The sequence below is a fragment of the Mauremys reevesii genome, linkage group 11, assembly GCF_016161935.1.
Source record: "Mauremys reevesii isolate NIE-2019 linkage group 11, ASM1616193v1, whole genome shotgun sequence".
Classification (NCBI taxonomy): domain Eukaryota; kingdom Metazoa; phylum Chordata; order Testudines; family Geoemydidae; genus Mauremys; species Mauremys reevesii.
Window position 1 is genome coordinate 68092442 of NC_052633.1, and position 18140 is coordinate 68110581.

Sequence of the window (18140 nt, forward strand, 5' to 3'; positions counted from 1 at the left end):
TGGGAATAGGCAACAGGGGATGGATCACCATTCTTATGCCTATTTTCATGTAGACATTTACCCTGTCACAAAAGATTCCTGAGTTTCATTGTAGGTCCAAACCATTATCAATATAGGATACTCCACTTTGGACTAGAAATAGCACCCAGAGTATGTATGAAAATGCTTTCAGTAGTGGCTGCACACATCCGGTGCCATGGCTCAACAGTCTTTCCTTACCTAGACGGTTGGCTGTTGACAGGGAGATTTCATCAGGAGGTACTGACATCAACCTCCTCTCTATTCAGTCTTCTAAAATTACTGGGAATCTGTGTGAACACAGAATTTAGTTCCATCGGAGACCATAACATGTATCAGCACGACTCTGGACAGACGCAGCAGACACTTCGTGATCACTCATGAATAGGAACTACATGATTCCCTGGTGAAGAGCATATTCAGACAATGGGGATTCCCGTCAAGATCAGGACTCCAAAGTGGGTGCCCTCCAAATCTCGTGTGTGGGACCCTTACAGTCCCTTTCCTCAATTCCTCTCTTACCTGAAGTCCTCAGAAAGATTCAGTGGGATGGGGCAGTGATTATCCTCATTGCTCCCAGGTGGCTCAGACAATTTTGGTTCCCTAACTTTGTCAGGCTGTCCACCTGTCAGTATCCAGTTGTTTCTAGACCTCTTGACGCAAGACAAGGGCAAGATCAGACATCCAAATCCAGGGTCCCTCCACCTTATCGCTTGGTATTTGGACGGGCGTTACATCTAGAACAAAGATGTTTGGTGGTAGTTCAAGCCATCCTTAACAATAGTAGGAAGGAATCCACTAGGAAATGCTACTTAGCTAAGTGGAAGAGATTTTTCGATTTGGGCTCAATGTTGCCATATGTCCCAGGAGGAATAGGACATTTCCACTACTCTAGACTATCTGTTGGACCCTGAAGACCTCATGTGTTTCTCTTAGCTCCCTGTGAGTGCACTTGGCAAAGATTAGTGCCTGCTGAGACCCCTAGTGACAACCACTGTATTTTCACCCATCCAGTGACTGTACATTTTCTAAAAGATCTAGTTAGAACCTTCCCTCTAGTAACTAAACCTGCTCCAACATGGGAATTTAACTTGGTGGTCCTTTTGGTGTTAACCAAGTCACCATTTGAACCATTAGCTACATGCTTGCTATCCCATCTATCCATGAACGTTGACTTTCTAGTGGTCTTCAGTTAGAAGTTGGAGAACTAGGAGCCCATATGGCTGATCCACCTAACACAGTTTTCCATAAGGCTAAGGTTTTGTTGGGACTACACCCAAAATTCATCCCCAAGGTAATCTTGGCCATTTATCTAAACCAGACAGTACGCCCACTTGTCTTTTTTCCAAAGCCATATGCCACCAATGAGGAGAGGAAACTCAACTCCCTGGATCTATGCTGGCATTTGCACTTTATATACAAAGACAAAAGTCATTTAGGAAATCACCTAGACGGTTGAAATCACTGGCAGAACAGATGAAAGGACAAGTGACTTCTCCTCTGTTAACAGTCAGCTAATACCCCTCCCCCCACAACATGTGAGAGCCCACTCTACCAGAGCCCAGACAGCTTTGGTAGCCTCACTTTATGAAGTGCTGCTCTTTGATATCTGTAAAGCGGCAGTGTGGAGCTCTGCACATACCTGCCCAAGACATTATGCACTAGTTCAACCTCTGCAGCTGATGTATCCTTTGGATTTGCACTCTATCAGTCATCTATAATGTGTAGGTCCTCGCATCCTCCTCCTAAATGAGAACTTCTCGTCAGTCACCCACAGTAGAATGCACATAGGGACAACCACTTGAAGAAGAAAGAAAGGTCACTTACCTTGTACAATAACTGGAGTTCTTTGAGATGTGAGACTCCTCTCTGTATTCCGCTACCCACCTGCCTTCCCCTCTGCTTCCAGAGTTTACAGGAGGGAAGGAACTGGAGAGGCAGTCGGTCCAGACTGCCCTTTATGCCCTTGAGCTGGAGCATGCAAAATAGAAGCATGCAGGCACGGGCCAGGAGACACTGCTAGCAAAAATCTTCTGATCTCAGGTCCATGGAGGGCATGTGTACCCCCACAGTAGAATACAGGTAGGGACCACACATCTCGAAGATCTCCAGCTGCTATTCAAACCCACACCCTGGACCTTTTGAACTTCACCTGTCAATAGTTATATTGCTGTCTGTCAGTGCCAGAAAGTCATAGAGCTATAGAGAGTGGGGCCAGAGGGACCACCAGATCATATAGTCTGACGTCCTGCACGTCACAGGCCACCAACACCACCCAGCACCCTAAACCCAACAACTAAAATTAACCCAAGTATTATAGCCCTCAGAAAACTAAACTGTTGTGCGCCACAGGCAGAAAACAGGAGGGACCGAAGTGCACCAGTGCCCGAGCCCCCTGCAGTGGGAAGGAACTGAATAAGTGAGATATACCAGATACCAGCAAATAACCCACATCCTGCACTGCAGAGAGAGGCAACTCCCCACCCTCACCCCCAAGGTCACTGCCAATCTGACCTGGGAGAAAATTCCTTCCCAATCCTGCAAGTCTCATGGTGTGTACACACATCAGGCAGATGGACAGTAAAAGCATCTATGGAAGAATTGTGGAGGCTAGTAAAACAGATAGCTCGTACGCCTGTAAATGTAAAAAACTACGAAAACAGAATATTAAGGTTACAAAGTGAAGCTCTCAAAAGTCTTGAAATGACAACTTCAAGGTTCCTTACTCAGCCTTGCCTGTGCCCCCTGTATATGTGCTCCTGTACAGAGCTGCTTCACTTGTAGCCATAATTATAATGAATGTAAGTATAAGATTAGAGAAATTAGGCTTGATTCTGATTTTTACTTTACCCTACTTTTATACCAGTCTAACTCCATTGACTTAAGTGGAATTCCTGTTTTTTACACTGGTGTGAAATAATAATTAAACCCATTGCTACTTAATTGTAAAGAAATATTCAGGGCTTGACAAGCAATTGCTTTTAATTTAAATTAGCTTTTAGTGCTCAAAGAATGATGTGAGCTGTATTATTGTTTGGTGAGTTTTTTATCACTTTTTGCTTAGAGTTAGTGGAAAAGAACCATCTTTCTGTTCCCAATTATTTAAAATTAACTCATTTGTTCCAGTAAATTTACTCATCCCTGACTAAGGAGAAATGTCATTTGCCATAAACAATACCATTGATGTGACATTGCTGTGGCCCGTCATAGACTTTAAGGCCAGAAGGGACTATCATGATCATCTCATCTGACCACTTGCATGTTGCAGGCCACAGAATCTCACTCACCCGCTCCTTTATTTCACACCAATAAAATAAACACAGAAGTATTCAGTGATCTTGTGAAATGGTTACAAAACATCTTCATCAATTTAAAGGTCAGAAAAGGGAATATTTCTTGCTATTGATTTTCTCTTTGCTTTATCTCTGTATAACTAATCCTACAAACCTGTGACGTCGATGAGTATTTTACCTGTATAAGAGTTGTTAGATATGTCTTTTCATACAGATGAAAAGGAAATGATCCAGTGCACGAAAGATAACATGTAAAGTTAACCTCATTGGTGGTTTAGAAGAAGAATTGTACTAAAGGCCTGATCCCTGTTGAAGCCAGTAGGAGATTTGAGTGCACAATGAATGCTGGATTAAGCCCTAAATTATTAACTGGCATTTTATTGCTTGAAGATGCAACATGGTGGCATTTTGTTGTAAGATGCCAACATAGATGTAATGATGGAACAATTTGTCCTGCTGGATCAAAATAGGTTGACAGGAACTCTTAAGACACCCTATCCCCTGCAGTGCCTTTCCAAAGTAATAGCATGTCTGTGTGTGAGAGAGAGAGAACAAAATAGGTATTTACTCACTAAGGCACCAATTCAGGAAAGCACCTAAGCACATGTTTAAATCCCATTGACATCAATTGGATTTCAGCAGGTTCTTAAAGTTAAACGTGTGCTTAAGTGCTTTGCTGAAGTGTGACCTAAATGCAGACGCCATTTACTTGATATGCGCTCACAAGACTAGAAATCTTCCACTGGCTCTAAACAGAAAATGAATGATGCAATTTTCCCTTCCCTATGTGGTAGAAATTTAGTTCATGGAGAAGTGACCTGATAAAAATAACTAGCTGCTGGCCAAGTAAATTAGGCCCACCCACTGGGAACCTTTAGGCAATGTTTTGAAAAAGGTGGGTGTGGAGATATAATCCAACTTGTTTCTAGACCAGATAATCTGGCACTTTGTAGTTATGTACAGTATTAGAATGCCACAATTGTAGTCAACATCAGTATTAACGTAAAATTCCAGTTAGGAAAAAAATGCAAAAAACTTCCCAACCTCCATTGTGTGAAAACTCCTAAAGTTCAAAAACAGCAGAATTTGTTTTCTAAAAGGTGAGCAAAAATTAATTCCCACAATTAAGATTTAGTCCAAAGGCAACTTTTCATGCTGAGTTTATAATGGCAAAACCGTTGGATCCTTCATTGCCATTTTCACATTTTGTGGAAAATTATAGCCCTGTGACTATATTTCTTGAATGAATAATTATGTTAATGATTGTAGATACCTTTCTGACTAAAAAAATGGGCCCCAATCCTGCAGCATTATATGAATGTAAACCTTCCAGGTGCAAATAATGCAGGTCTAAGGCCCAAGTCAGTGTAATTTTTGGGGAATTATTCCAGATTTATATTGAGGTAACTGAAATCAGAATCTGTCTCCGAGTGTGTATTAAAATAGCGTCACTTTCTTATCAGGCAAAACACAAAGAAGATAAAATTCCGTAGTACATTGTGATCTGTTTGTCCAGTTTTTTCTTACTCATCGTGTCTGTGATAAAATTTACAAATGAAGCGTTCAGAGTTGTCACAAAGCATAATCCTGAACGGCCTGTGTCCAGATACGTGTGACTCACCCACAAATGTTGTTAAATTCATGACTAGACATCCATGCTTCCTCTTAAACCTAGTTGCATTTCCATGCAGGGGAAGGAGCCATCAAAAGCGCCAGTGCCAGGAAGTGAATTGCTTTTAAAGAAAAGCTCTCCAAATAGAGATCTCTTGAGAGCCTCTTATTTCATCAGCACAAGCAGTTTTATTCCTTTGCACCAAAGTCTTAGCTTTTCTCATTGGTAAATACTGATATTTCTCCCCCACCCTCAAGAGCAACGTATAATGCCACACACACATACACACTAATTAACACTAAGAAATCCTGGCTTCACATGCCTATTGTGTGGAACAGTAGAGGAATTTACAAATAATTGTATATTGCTGCACCATCAGAGCAGACATTGGGAATTCATTCACAGACCTTCTGAATGCGAATTGATCCCTATAGAATTCTAACAAGTTGGCCGATTGCCCCTCTTTGTCTAAAACATTTTAAAGTTATGTTATGAAAGGTCCTAGATTGACAACTCCTCAGCCATAGAAACAGCATGCAATCAGCAGCAGTGCAAGCTTCTTCCATGGTGCCTCACAAAGGTGCCTGTACCCTGACAACACCAAAGGATGAGTAGTTCCGTATCTGAGATTGGTCCATCCGTGACTTCCTTGTGGAGACTGCTAACAGTGATGCAGTTTTGGGGAGACTGATGTGCCCCACAAAGAGTGGATTGATGCTATTCATATTTAAGTGAGGCATCCAAGCAGCCCTCAGTAACAGTGAGGGTGACTAACCACTGGAACAAACTACCAAAGGAAATGGTGGATTTTCCATCTCTTGATATATTCAGATCAAGACCGGAGGCTTTCTAAAGATGTGCTTTGGTCAAACAAGTTATTGGGCTCAATACCAGAGTCATCTGGTGCAATTCTGTGATCTGTGTTATACAGGAAGCTATAATAGATGATCCTCTGACCTTAAAAATCTGTTAATCTGTGAACTAGTGGTAGTGATTTTTTGTCACTTACTGGCCTGCTTGCAATAGATTTGTAGCTGGAAGCAAATGTTGCCAATTCTCTGAACCCCCCACTCCTCAAGAATGCCTTTTGTACTTGTAAGGGGTCTATTATAGAACAGCACCAGTGGAGGTTTCCATGTGTTCGCTGGCGTGTGGAGGATTATTTTGCTTGTGAAGTGAGAGCCCATTAATGTTTGGTTTGGTTTGGTTTTTTATTCCAGGTTGTCAGAGCTGCTGAGGAAGCTGCTTCCACCCTGGCCAGTTCCATACACCCTGAACAGTGCATCAAAGTGCTCTGCCCCATCATTCAAACCGCTGACTACCCAATTAATCTAGCTGCCATCAAAATGCAGACAAAAGTCATTGAAAGGATTTCAAAAGAATCTTTACATCAGCTCCTTCCTGATATCATCCCTGGATTGTTACAGGTACACAACCTCACGGGAAAGGTGTTATCTATTAGTATTCATCATCATCATCATGTTTATTTTGGTTGTGGCGAATGACCGACCGAGAATAAGGCCCTGTCATGCTAGCACTGCACAGACACTAAGAGCAAAGTATCATTTCGTTCTTTCTAATGTCTGGTTAACAGAATATATGGGCGCTTCTGAACCCAGAATCTGGTGCATTTGGATTTAAATTTAAAGCAGATTTGTAGTTCTCTTTTTAGTCCTTATCACTGTCTTCACACTTTAGTCTAAGGAAGGGGAAAATCCAATTCTTGAGTTCAAATTCTATCCTTGGAAACATGTGCATGGCTCCCAATGAATGCCTAAGCCAGGACAGGATTTAGCTCCTGTGTTGTACAGGCTCTGTACATCAGGTTCTTCTGTTATTCTGCTGAATCACTCAGGACTCAGCTGTAAACCTGTGTCAGACTCCAAATAGGCTATGAAGCCCTCCTCACTTCCCAGCACCCTGAACTTTACGACCAATTCATATTTGGACACCTATCATAACCATATAGGAGCTGGGTGGGGCAGAGGTGTTTTTTGCCAACACTAAGGCAGGGCATTGACATTACAATAATTGTGGTTTTCACTTTCATTGGGGACTGCGTGGGAATGGTAATCCATTTCTCTGCCCACACACAGGGCAGGCAGCAGTGCCGGGCACTGGGGTTATGCTATAAAGGAGAAAGATAGAAATCCAGGGAGAGAGTAAGAGAGGATGACATCTGAGAGAGTCACAAGGTTGACTATGGAAAGAAATACATTCTTGTGGGAGGTTGGGCCTGTAAGGCCCCACTATGTCATAGGTGAACTTGGATGAGGAAACCTTCATACAGAGAATAAGCATAAGAAATGTCTCAAGAAACTGAAAATAACATTTAATTCCTCTTCAACCTCAAGAGGATTAGAGTGATGTCAGAGCTTTACCCTATGCTATCCTTCTGATACCCTCCCTACTATTGCCTCAGCCACAGCAGTGTTGGCAACTCTTGCAATAGTTGCTGTTTTTCTTAAAGCCCCACCTCCTGGAGTCAGGTGAGCACAGGAGAATCTTAGTTTTCATTTTAAAAAATGTTTCTAGCGCTTGTTGTGGAGAAGCTTGAAAAGTGACCTGAATGTACCCAAAAGGCGTAACAACTGTAAGGCAAATAAAAAGAACCCAACATTTATTATTTTTTGTAATCTCATCGTTTTTAAGCCAGTCTCATGTTTTTTTGGAGACTAACTTGTGATTTTTTAACTCTTAGTGTTGACAGTGACCATACCACCTTAGAAATCTATGTTGATCATGCAGATCCTTTTCTCGTATTTGTCAAACCACTTCGGGATCCTTCTGGATGGCAGATGCTTATATGAACAGAAAGTCATTGTTGCAATCATTCAGCCGGATAATGTTGGCGCAGTGCTTTAAAGATAACAATGTCAAGTATGCTAGTAATCCGTGTACCACAGTGAAATGTGTGTGAATAGCTCAGCTGCAATGACCGTGATCCCCTACATCCTAAAAAGCCGAATTAATTTGAAGGTACATGCATGGGATCTGTTTCCTTTTCAAGTTGCTGGATAAGGATCTTGTTGTACAAGGCCAGGGTCAGGTTATGGCCTGCAGGCACACCCCTATGTGTTACAGGAGGAGTTTCTCAGGCAGAATTCCAGCTGACTTAGTCAGAATTCCTGGGTCTCCGAGGGAGCACACATGCCAATGGCAGCTCTGCCACTGTGTAAATGGAAGCAGCATGCGTTTCTGCTGGCACTGCCAGCTCTTCACTACGGGACAGTGGTCACTCCGCAGCCACCTTGCAGCTGACCCCTGTGTGGGGCATTAGGGAGGAGAAGGCTCTTTTCACTTCCTTTCTCCCCCACTTTGTGCGCCCCTGCCAGGCCAGCCAGAGTCTGACACCGAGGCCAGAAAAGGTTAGCTGGACCAGATATACCAGCATAGCTCTAATGGCAAACCTCCCTAGTGCTGACACAGCTTATACTGGCAAAAAAAAAGTGCTTTTGCCATTATAGCTTCTACCAACTTCCTGCATGAAATTAAGATCATCTGGCCAAAGCACTTTTGTGCCAGTGGAACCGTATCTACACTGGGGCTTTTGCCAGAAGAGAAATGTTACCAAAAAAACCACCCTCCTCACTGACATTGCTACGTTGGAAACAGTGTGTAGTGGAGACCTGCTCTCACTGTGAATAGCGTAAGGAACCGTGACTTCACAGGACAAAGGTAAGTTACGGTAGCAAGGTTCTCCTCCTTTTGTTCTCTTCGAACAGAAGCGCTGTTGGAACACGTAGCATAGATACTTAAGTGCAACTAAGGTTATTCCTGATGTCAGAGCATGTTGTGAAAACAACGCTGCACAGCCCTGCCACTCTCCGGAGTCCTGGCCTCTGAGATACTTTGTGGCTTTTGTTTTTCTAGTAAATTTCAGTCATAGAGTCGGTGAACTCCCTCCTGGCTTTCAGTGACTGATTCACCCTGCACTAATGTTGCAAAGCCAAGACAGTAATGTGTACAGAACCCAAACATTTTTTCCAAGGTAGAGTCTGTGCTCCTCCTCTAATCAATCGTCTTGTCAGTTTTCTCACAGTCTCATGAGGTGAAGCCTTCTGACATCACAATTACATTTCAAAAGGTCTCCTAGCCGTTACCTGGAATAGGCCCTTGTCTCATGTCATTCATCAGTACAACTTAATTGTACAGAGCTTCTTTCATGCACGTTATCTGAAAAACAATTCACAGGCTTAAATACAGCTACAACATTGAAATTAGAAAAGAAATGGCATGGGGAAGGAGGATTTCAAATGACCAGAAGGAATGGAGAACTGACAAAGCAGAAACAGAGACACCCTGAGCGTTTCTCAGACACAACTAAAGGATTCTTCTGTCTGAAAACACAGCCTAAAACAGTATTTCAGACTGGGGTCAGCCTTGGGCTGGGGGTGCACAACGAGCAACTACTGTCACTTGTCTCAGTACGATTCCTGATCTTCTCTCCAGTGCCACAGAGTGCTGCAGTTTTGTTATCGTCACTTACTTTATGGAATAAAAATTCAAATAAAATTAAAGGAATAAACATAAAGGTCAGTGTATGGGAGGTATGGGGATAGAAGATTCAATTCTGGTAATGTTATCTTGGGAAATTTGATTTGTCATTCATTTGGGCTGTGTTCAGTTAGCTATGACTTTTTCTAGTCTGGTTGTCAATATTTTCCGCCTTTTTCTATCTGACTGCTAGACCAGCTGGGTATTATATTTCCCATTCAGCAAGACCATCTGGGATACAGGGTGCGTTAAACATCCCTTTGGAACAAGTTGAGATCCAATCCCAACAGTCTTTACTCAGGCAGAACTCCCACTGAGGTAATGAGAGTTATGCTGGAGCAAGGGCTGCATATTGCAGAATGAGCCCTCACATTTGGTGACCGGCCAACTCCAGTTTACAGGCTAGTCTTTGGCCACGTTTTATTTGTTTCTCCCTTTCATTGCAAAGAACCACATTGTAAACACTAAAAACTAAGCGTATCTCCACCCTGGAACAGATTCATCCCTGGTGTATCTCACCTAGCTTCAGTGGGCTTGCACTAGAGATAAGTTAGGCCTTTTGTCTGCTGGGCAATCAAATACATACTTACATTTTACTTACCCATGTTATTTTTGTCCATTCCTTCTACTATCATTGAGGTGGCGAAAAGACCCTGTAATTTATGATTAATGATCAAAATCAGTCAAGATTATTTCACAGGAGAAATTATTTCAGACCTTTCAGAATATCACAAAATGAAGTCGTGCACAGTCCTAATTACCTTTAAAATCCTGCCTTTTGTGTCTGGTTACAAAGTTCAACTTGTTATCCAGCATCTTGAATGTGTCTGGTGTGTGATGTTTTGGATAATTTTCATTCAACGCCAACAAGGAATTTTGGATTAATGAAAGTTGCCAAAGGCCTCGTCTGCACATAAAAATTGTACTGCTATCCCAGTAGTATTTGTACTGCTATCCCGGTATAGTTAAAGCAGTACAACCCCACTAATATAGATGTGGTTATACTGGTAAAAAGATTCCTTTGAGTATGTGTGCACTGCAATGGAAGATGTGATTGCAGCTTGGATGGACATACCCGTACCAGCTTTAATCTAGCTAGCACAGCTAAAAATAACAGTAGCGAAACAGTGGCCCAGACCCTAGCACAGGCTAGGAACTCAAGTCCGTACCCAGGACTCCAAGTGGGCTTGTCCATGCGGCTGCTCCTTCGCTGCTCTTTTCAGCCATGCTAGCTAGGTCAAAGCTAGCACAGACATGCCTACCCAAGCTGCAATTGCACCTCCTGTTGCAGTGTAGACATACCCGAGGCCCCTGGAAAGTTCAAGTGACTCAAGCAAAGGTATGAAGTTAATGTGCATCTAAGTGAAAGCATGTTAAGCACCCCCCCATGCTGTCAGTCAGGACTAAAGTGGCTGTAGTTTGCTGTAATTTAATCCTCCTGAGGCAAACTAAAACCATTTTATTCCTGAGTGAGAGCATCCAAACTGGGTTTAACATGCTTTAACTTTTACGCATTAACTTCCACATCTTCACTGCATTTGCCTTCACTTTTCTGGGTGTCCCCATGTAGACAAGTCATTATGGTGGTACAGCTTTTGCTATCGGGAAGGGGAAAAAGCGATACCAGTATAAGCACCTTTATACTGGAATAACTGAGTCCACGCTAGGGGTTGGAGCAATGTAACTATGGCAGTAGAAAAACAACACCCTGTCCAAAATTGTTAAACTGGTATAAAAATTGTGTGTGTACAGTGATACAGTGGCAATATGTGTCCTCAGAATGGGAAATACCTGTACATTTAACTCCTGTGGATGGTAAATATCCAGTTTGTAATGGCATCTCAAGTAATAAGAATACCTTTATTATCATTATTAATATGACACATTTTAATATTAATAAATTACACATTTTAACATTTATATTGTATTCACTGACCACTTCTGGGGCCCATTGTGTTAGGTGCTATAAACTCACATAGTGAGAGACCGCTCCTGCCCTCTAGAGTGGAACGGACAAGACAGTAAAATGGTGAGAGGGGAAGTGACTTGCCCTTGCTCACACAGCAGGGCTGGGACTAGAAGCCTGCTGTCCTAAGGTAATAAGTGGAGATATAACCAATCTCCTAGAACTGGAAGGGACCTTGAAAGGTCATTGAGTCCAGCCCCCTGCCTTCACTAGCAGGACCAATTTCTGCCCCAGATCCCTAAGTAGCCCCCTCAAGGATTGAACTCACAACCCTGGGCTTAGCAGGCCAATGCTCAAACCACTGAGCTATCCCTCCCCCCTGAGCACAAGATCAGTACCTATCTGCTCTAGAAGTGCAAACTATTATGCTCTTCAGTACAATCAGGAGTGTTGGGGTTATTTACAAATGTATAACAATATTTAGCTTCCTTCCTCCCCTAAAAAAGCTGTGCTGGCCCCTCAGTAAAAATACCAGCCCTGCCTTGGTGAACGCTGTGAAACGACATGCCAGGTGTAGCATGCAGCCCACCAAAGTAGCTGTATATGTGTTACTCATTGCTGTTCATTGATCAATGATCACTTGAGTGCAGAACTAGCAGCATGAGCCATAGAGCTGCAATGGCTTGACGGATAGTCTGAGGTCTCTTCCGTTTTTGGAGATGTGGCCCACTAGCCCCAAGGAGTACATGATGTACTTTCTCAAAGTAGTTCCTGCCTGATAACTCTCTTCCATTGTTTGTAGTGTCGTAGCCGTATTGGTCCCAGGCTATAATAGAGACAAGGTGGATGAGAGAATATCTTTTATTGTACCATCTTCTGTTGTCTCTTTCACCAACATCTCACCCACCTTGTCTGTCTTAAAAAGACATGATAGTAGTACACAATATTAATAATTTGCACTTTATAGCACCTTCATGCCATGGTGGTTTGAGTGCTACAAACAGCTTCCATTTGAGGATCCTAATCACTTCACAAAACAGCCTTTGGGTCCAATCCTGCCAAACTCATGCCCGTCAGGGACTTTATTACATTCCCATATCAAGCTTTTAAGGTCTGATCCAAAGCCCATTGAAATCAATGGAAAGACTTAAGCTCTGTATTAGCCAAATTCTTCCTTCTGTTACCTACTTACAACCCAGCGGGCATCAATGGGAGTTTCTTCTATATTTCATAGAATCATAGAATATCAGGGTTGGAAGGACCTCAGGAGGTCATCTAGTCCAACCCCTTGCTCAAAGCAGAACCAATCCCCAGACAGATTTTTGCCCCAGATCCCTAAATGGCCCCCTCAAGGATTGTGAGGACGGAACTGAGCCTTCAGTGTTACTTTAATCCCTTTATGGATCCAGAACTCACTATGAAACTTCATCACGGATGACAGCAGTAGAAAGAACTCAGATCCAGCAAAATACACCACTGAAGGTACAGTTCCTCACAAGCCTAATCTAGAGCCCATTACACTCAGTGAGGGTCTTTCTGTTGATTTTGTATCAGGCCCTATGGCCATGCGTTACCAGCCCATTAGTAAACTGATTGGAAAAGATCTTGGAAAGTGACCTTTGATTTGTGCAACCTTTTTGCTTCTCCTGGTCTAGGGGTACGATAATACAGAGAGCAGCGTTCGCAAAGCCAGCGTGTTTTGCCTAGTGGCAATTTATTCAGTAATTGGAGAAGAACTGAAACCTCACCTCGCACAGCTCACAGGAAGCAAGGTACAATGTTACAGCCTCTTGAATGTTTTCTACTAGGTAACTGAACGGTGTGTGCTCCCAGCAACTGAAGGCTTGTCTTCATTGCAGGCTTAGTTCTCTTGAGTTCACCCCTCTCTAGTTTAGCCTGGCTTGATTTAGAGCAGCCACACTGCAAAACAACACTTGAGCAGCCCAGAGTGTTTGGATTAGCAGCACGGAGTAGCTGAGACCCCACTGCCTTACTGGCTTGAGCATTGCAACACTCAAGCTTCAGTCCATGTTTGTGTATGCACAGGAGTCAGGTTAGAGGCAACACCCATGATAGGTCGAGCTAACAGTGCAGTGAAGACAAGCCCTCAATCCAACGCTGTCCTGCATACAAGAACCAATTGGCTACACCACATGCCCCTGCTGGCTTGTGTCTTCACTGACTGTGTGGTATCCAGAACATTTCATAATATGTAGGCCACGGCCCTGCAGTCTGTTCTGTGTGAGTGGATCCCTGTGCCTCTACAGAGCGACAGACAGGACTCCTACCCACACAGATCAGATTGCAGGATCAGGGCCATGCCCTGAAAAATGCCAACAATGAATGTAAAAATTCAGGCCTCACTGAAGTGGGAGTTTTGCCATTCGCTGCAATGTAGACAGGATTTCTCCCCAGATTTTTTCCTGCTACCAATTTTTTTATTTATTTTAGTAACTGTTTTCATGTTATCACCTGATTTAGACTTTGATCCCTGCCCCACACAGAGCTCTCACTGCAGGATCCACATTTAAGGGTTTTGCCCTAATATTTCCAGTGAACTTTTGCTGTCTTTCTTTTCTGGATTATTTAAACTTCTTCTAACTTCTTTTATTTTCCAGATGAAGCTACTAAACTTGTACATAAAGAGGGCCCAGACCACCAATAGTAACAGCAGCTCATCTTCAGATGTTTCAACGCACAGTTAATGGAGATATCTGGACATGTGTGTAGACTTAGAAGCAATCAGCGGTGCCTCTCAGAGACCTTTCTGCTACCCTTTCTTCATTGGCACGTCCCATCAACTAAAGGAGGCCACGCAGATATTTATTGCAATCAGTATTTTAGTCCTTTAAAGCTTTTATGTAGACTCTTATTGGTACTGAATGTAAAGGAAGCAAGGCCTGTGTTGCAGTCCTCATTTAAGAAAAAACAACAGCAGAAAGCCATACTTAAACATATTGGTATAGCCAGCTGAAATCTTTACCATATGTTTAGGTTGCAGTGTTTCAGAACTGAGTCCAATAACATGTTCATGCTTAAAAGCGAAGTGAGTCCTTTTTTTAGTTAATTTGACACACAGTTTTGTTTTTTAACGTGTTAATTTCCTGCTGTGTAAGCAATTTTTCCTTCTGGGTGTAACCCCTTTTGGCTAGACCCTTCACCTCACAAGTGCAGTGGTGTGTCCTCGTTCTATAACTCTGATCTGAAACTTGCCTAAACTGCAAGATCTTGATGATGAAATCCTTGCAAATATTGCCATGCTTCTGGCATTTAACGCTTTAAGACAGATCGGTACCTTTAGTGAGTAATAAAAAAAATCCAAGTTTTATAGATAAAGCTCCAGATTTCCATATGGGCTAAGAATTTCTCTGCAGCTTTTCCCCACCCGCCAGTATCGTCTAACAAGAGCAGCCTGGGTCTCCCGACTGTAACAAACAGGGTTAACATCAGCCCTGCCTTCCACCTTCTTCCGTTGCTCAGAAGACCCTGGGGGTTATTTTTAAAGGCAGGATAGTGGGTTTGTCATCAGGAAATGTAAAGGGGAACTCTTAACCATACAAAATATTCCTGTATGTTTAAATTTGCAGCTATGGGGCTTGACCCGCACATAACCTTGTGCCCAAAAAGCCTGCAGTGTAGTTAACCAGCATTTTAACCTCTCCCTTGCCGACAGAACTAGAGTACAATCCTGCAAGGCACTTAGCACCTCTGGATAGGTGTTGAGTGCCCTCAGCTGCCATTGGCTTCAGTGGAGATGGGGTCGCTCAGCCCATGCAGGATCGGGCCCCTGTAATAGGCAAGGCTGGCAGAATTCTTTAATGGACTGATCAGCACGGGGAAAATTTAGAACCAACCCAGCCCCAGTGAAATATACCAGCAGAGGGGCCCCCCGGGCTCTGCACATCCCCTGCAGAGCGGCCTGGTGTCCCACCCAGGGAAGGCTGATGCCATGTCGACTCAACCCCCCCACCTCCCCATCAGTATGTTGAAAGACCTGATCCTGAGAGGTGCTGAGTGGCCTTCCTCTCCCATTGAAATCAATAATAGTTGAGGCTGTCTCAGGCCCCGGCAGAATCGGGCCCCAAAGCAGCAGGTTTCTCAGCCTCTTTCATCCCTTGTGTGACAAAGTGGAAGGGACGATCCGGCTCTTGCTTTTTTCAGGATGGGCCCGATCTTATGCTGGCTGCAGGATCAGGCCATTTGTGTGCTGCTCTTCCTGCATATAACCCCATCATAAGAGAGATCTTTACTAGCCTGTATTGTGGTGTTTCCCCAAAGACTCACCGCAGACTCAGAAATGCCTTCATTGGAGGGAGGCTGTTATAACCTGCGCTAGCCAATAAAATCCAGTCTCCCTTCGCGGGGACCATTCACTTTCACCCCTTGTCGAGACGCTAGAGGTTTTCTTCTTCATTTTTTAAATCTTGTTGTGGATGATTTGAATTATTTTAGTTTAACATGAATTAATTTTCCCTTTTGAGGAAATATTCAATCAATATGTTGGCAGCAATCAGTTGTCCCGTTTGACTTTTTAGGGTGTTTTATTTTTAAACTGCTTTCCTAACAGTCAGTATTTTAAAAGTCTCTTTTCCCATCTCAGTTCAGCATCTTCTGGGGGGTCCAAACCCCAGAAGTGGAATGCAAAGTCTGCGTAAGTGACTGTGTTGTGTGCTTAGTCCTTCCAGCTGTCTGACCGATCTTGTTCCATCCCGGTTTGCTGTTTGTTTGTTTGAATGGCACACTGTAGCGGATCTATGGGAATTGAATTCCTTCTGAAATGATTTTATATATTTTATAAAATACTGTTAGTATGCACTGAGTGAATGCACTGTAACGTCCATAAACTGACCTACCGCATATGCTGACACTACAGTACGAATTAACAACTCGTCTCTTAGAAATACATGTGAAATATGTTGCTGCTGCTGCTTTGAGACTTCAGTGATGAGCTTGTATTTCCAGATGTTATTAGCATAATTGGGGCTGCAAATCACAGAACCAGGCCTTACTTTCTTAATCAGATACTGTTTTGTTTATCGACAGATGCTCATTAATGTGATTCTTTGTTTCATTACACGAGTCAATCAAGGACAGTTCAGCCTTTGAGTACTCTAGACGTCTGTTACACCTGTATACAGTAGGAGGCATTCTGCTTCGATTATTTATAAAGTCATTTGCATATAATGTACATAGTAAGGTTGGTTTAGAGTTTTGAACATGACCGGATTTTCCTTTGAAGTGCTCAAAGGGCTAGCTCTGAATGTCACTTGTATGATCTCCAGTGTTCTGCATTCTGAAAGCTGTTCAATTTTCGCAAGCATAAAGGTCTCTCTGGCTACAAATCTGACAGTGTCCGGGGACATTTGCAGAGAAGGATCTGCATGTTGATGAGACATCAGTGAGGCAGGTGTTAATGTTTTCCCAGCAGTAGCCACCTACAACAGCTGCCTTTTTCTTGCTGCCCATTATACAGGGCTTCAGTTTTTGGTATCTTACAAGAAAAACGTTTCTTTGATTTGCCCACCATGCTTATAAAGTCTGACTGTGAGGAACTGTGAAAATACCAGCACCCTTTGGCTGTGGGGTTGCTTAAATCTCAGACAAGGATGGCCCTTCTGTCATTGGCTGTACCAGTGCTCCGTGGGCATGAGCAAATCAATTGATACATCCCCCTCACAGTTTTAAGTACTGTAGTTCTCTCATGTAGTGCAGAATTATTGAGGCATGTGGCTTTCTTAAGGTACACTATGTGTGCTTGCCTGGATTACAATACAAGACAAGACTTCTTTTCTATTGCTTATTACTAGCTTACCAATAACTCGTATAAGTAACGTAACTCGCATCTTTGTCATCTAAATCTTTTCCCCCTCCTCATCCCTTTATTTATCAAGCATAATATGACATATTAAGGGACAGAAAATAAAACTTTGTAGAATACAGCAGGACTTTGCTAACAATAATGTTTTAAATGGGAAGTAAAAACTGCTCTGAAAAATGTCAGCCATAAGAAATGATTTTGTTGGCACAGAGTTCATGCGCATGGTTTTTTTTTTTTTTCTTTTTTTCCTTCTTTTTTTGGCTTTTGTCATGTTACATCCATATCTGTATTTATATCTTATTTGTTTAACTTTTAAGTGTATCATGGCAAATGTACAGATGTTTTTTTGTTAACATTTATGTGATAGAATTTGCTAAAAAAAAAATAAAATAAAACCTTTTGCGTTTGCCCTAGAATAAATGAAACTTAAGTTTAATTTCCTGCTGAGCCATCTTTAAATTACTGTTTGATACCTACAGCTCATATCTGTTCATTCACATGGATAGACCGAAAGCTTTCACCTTTCGTTTGGTAACAGCAAATGTTGATATTATTGATATAGCAACACCGCCATTGTAGGCATTTTACAGACAAAGACTAAGACAGAGCCTCTGCCCCATAGATCTTACAATTGCAGAGCTTGGACTCAATTCTGGAGAATTGTGGGATGTTGCTTGGCAACCGTCCATTCGAAGGACGATGGTATAAGTGCTGAAGCACTCAGGAGCCATGTTGTAGCATCGTGAGTGACTAAAAAGTCCAATTCTCGAGTCCTTGTCACAGCTAATGGAGGTTTAAGGTGAGGGCCAGAAGATGAAGCCAGTGCACTGCTGGCGCTCTGTGGCTGCTGTACTTTCCTCTCAGCTTTCTTTACCCCCTCTCTTCAGCCTCGCTGACTCCCTGCTGCAGTGCAGCCTGTTGCTAGCTATACCTTCCCAGCTTGTGGTGGTCATGGTGAAAGTTTTCAAGTCCCTCTTGCAGATGTCCTTAAACCTG

The 18140-nt window shown here is 42.7% G+C and overlaps 1 protein-coding gene across 10 annotated transcripts in view; it reads left to right on the plus strand.

Annotated features, from left to right (window-relative positions):
• CLASP1 (cytoplasmic linker associated protein 1) overlaps positions 1-17552 on the plus strand; it is a 261914-nt gene extending 244362 nt beyond the window's left edge. For 6 of the 10 annotated variants that reach the window (XM_039493735.1, XM_039493738.1, XM_039493736.1 and 3 more), the window contains 3 exons: positions 6144-6350; positions 12982-13098; positions 13945-17551. In XM_039493735.1, coding sequence (XP_039349669.1) covers positions 6144-6350; positions 12982-13098; positions 13945-14031 — 411 coding nt within the window. In that variant the 3' untranslated portion in view covers positions 14032-17551. Of the gene's footprint in view, positions 1-6143; positions 6351-12981; positions 13099-13944 lie in introns of all 10 variants that reach the window. The other 4 variants (XM_039493740.1, XM_039493739.1, XM_039493737.1 and 1 more) reach the window with 2 other exon arrangements.
• Positions 17553-18140: the final 588 nt, after the last annotated feature.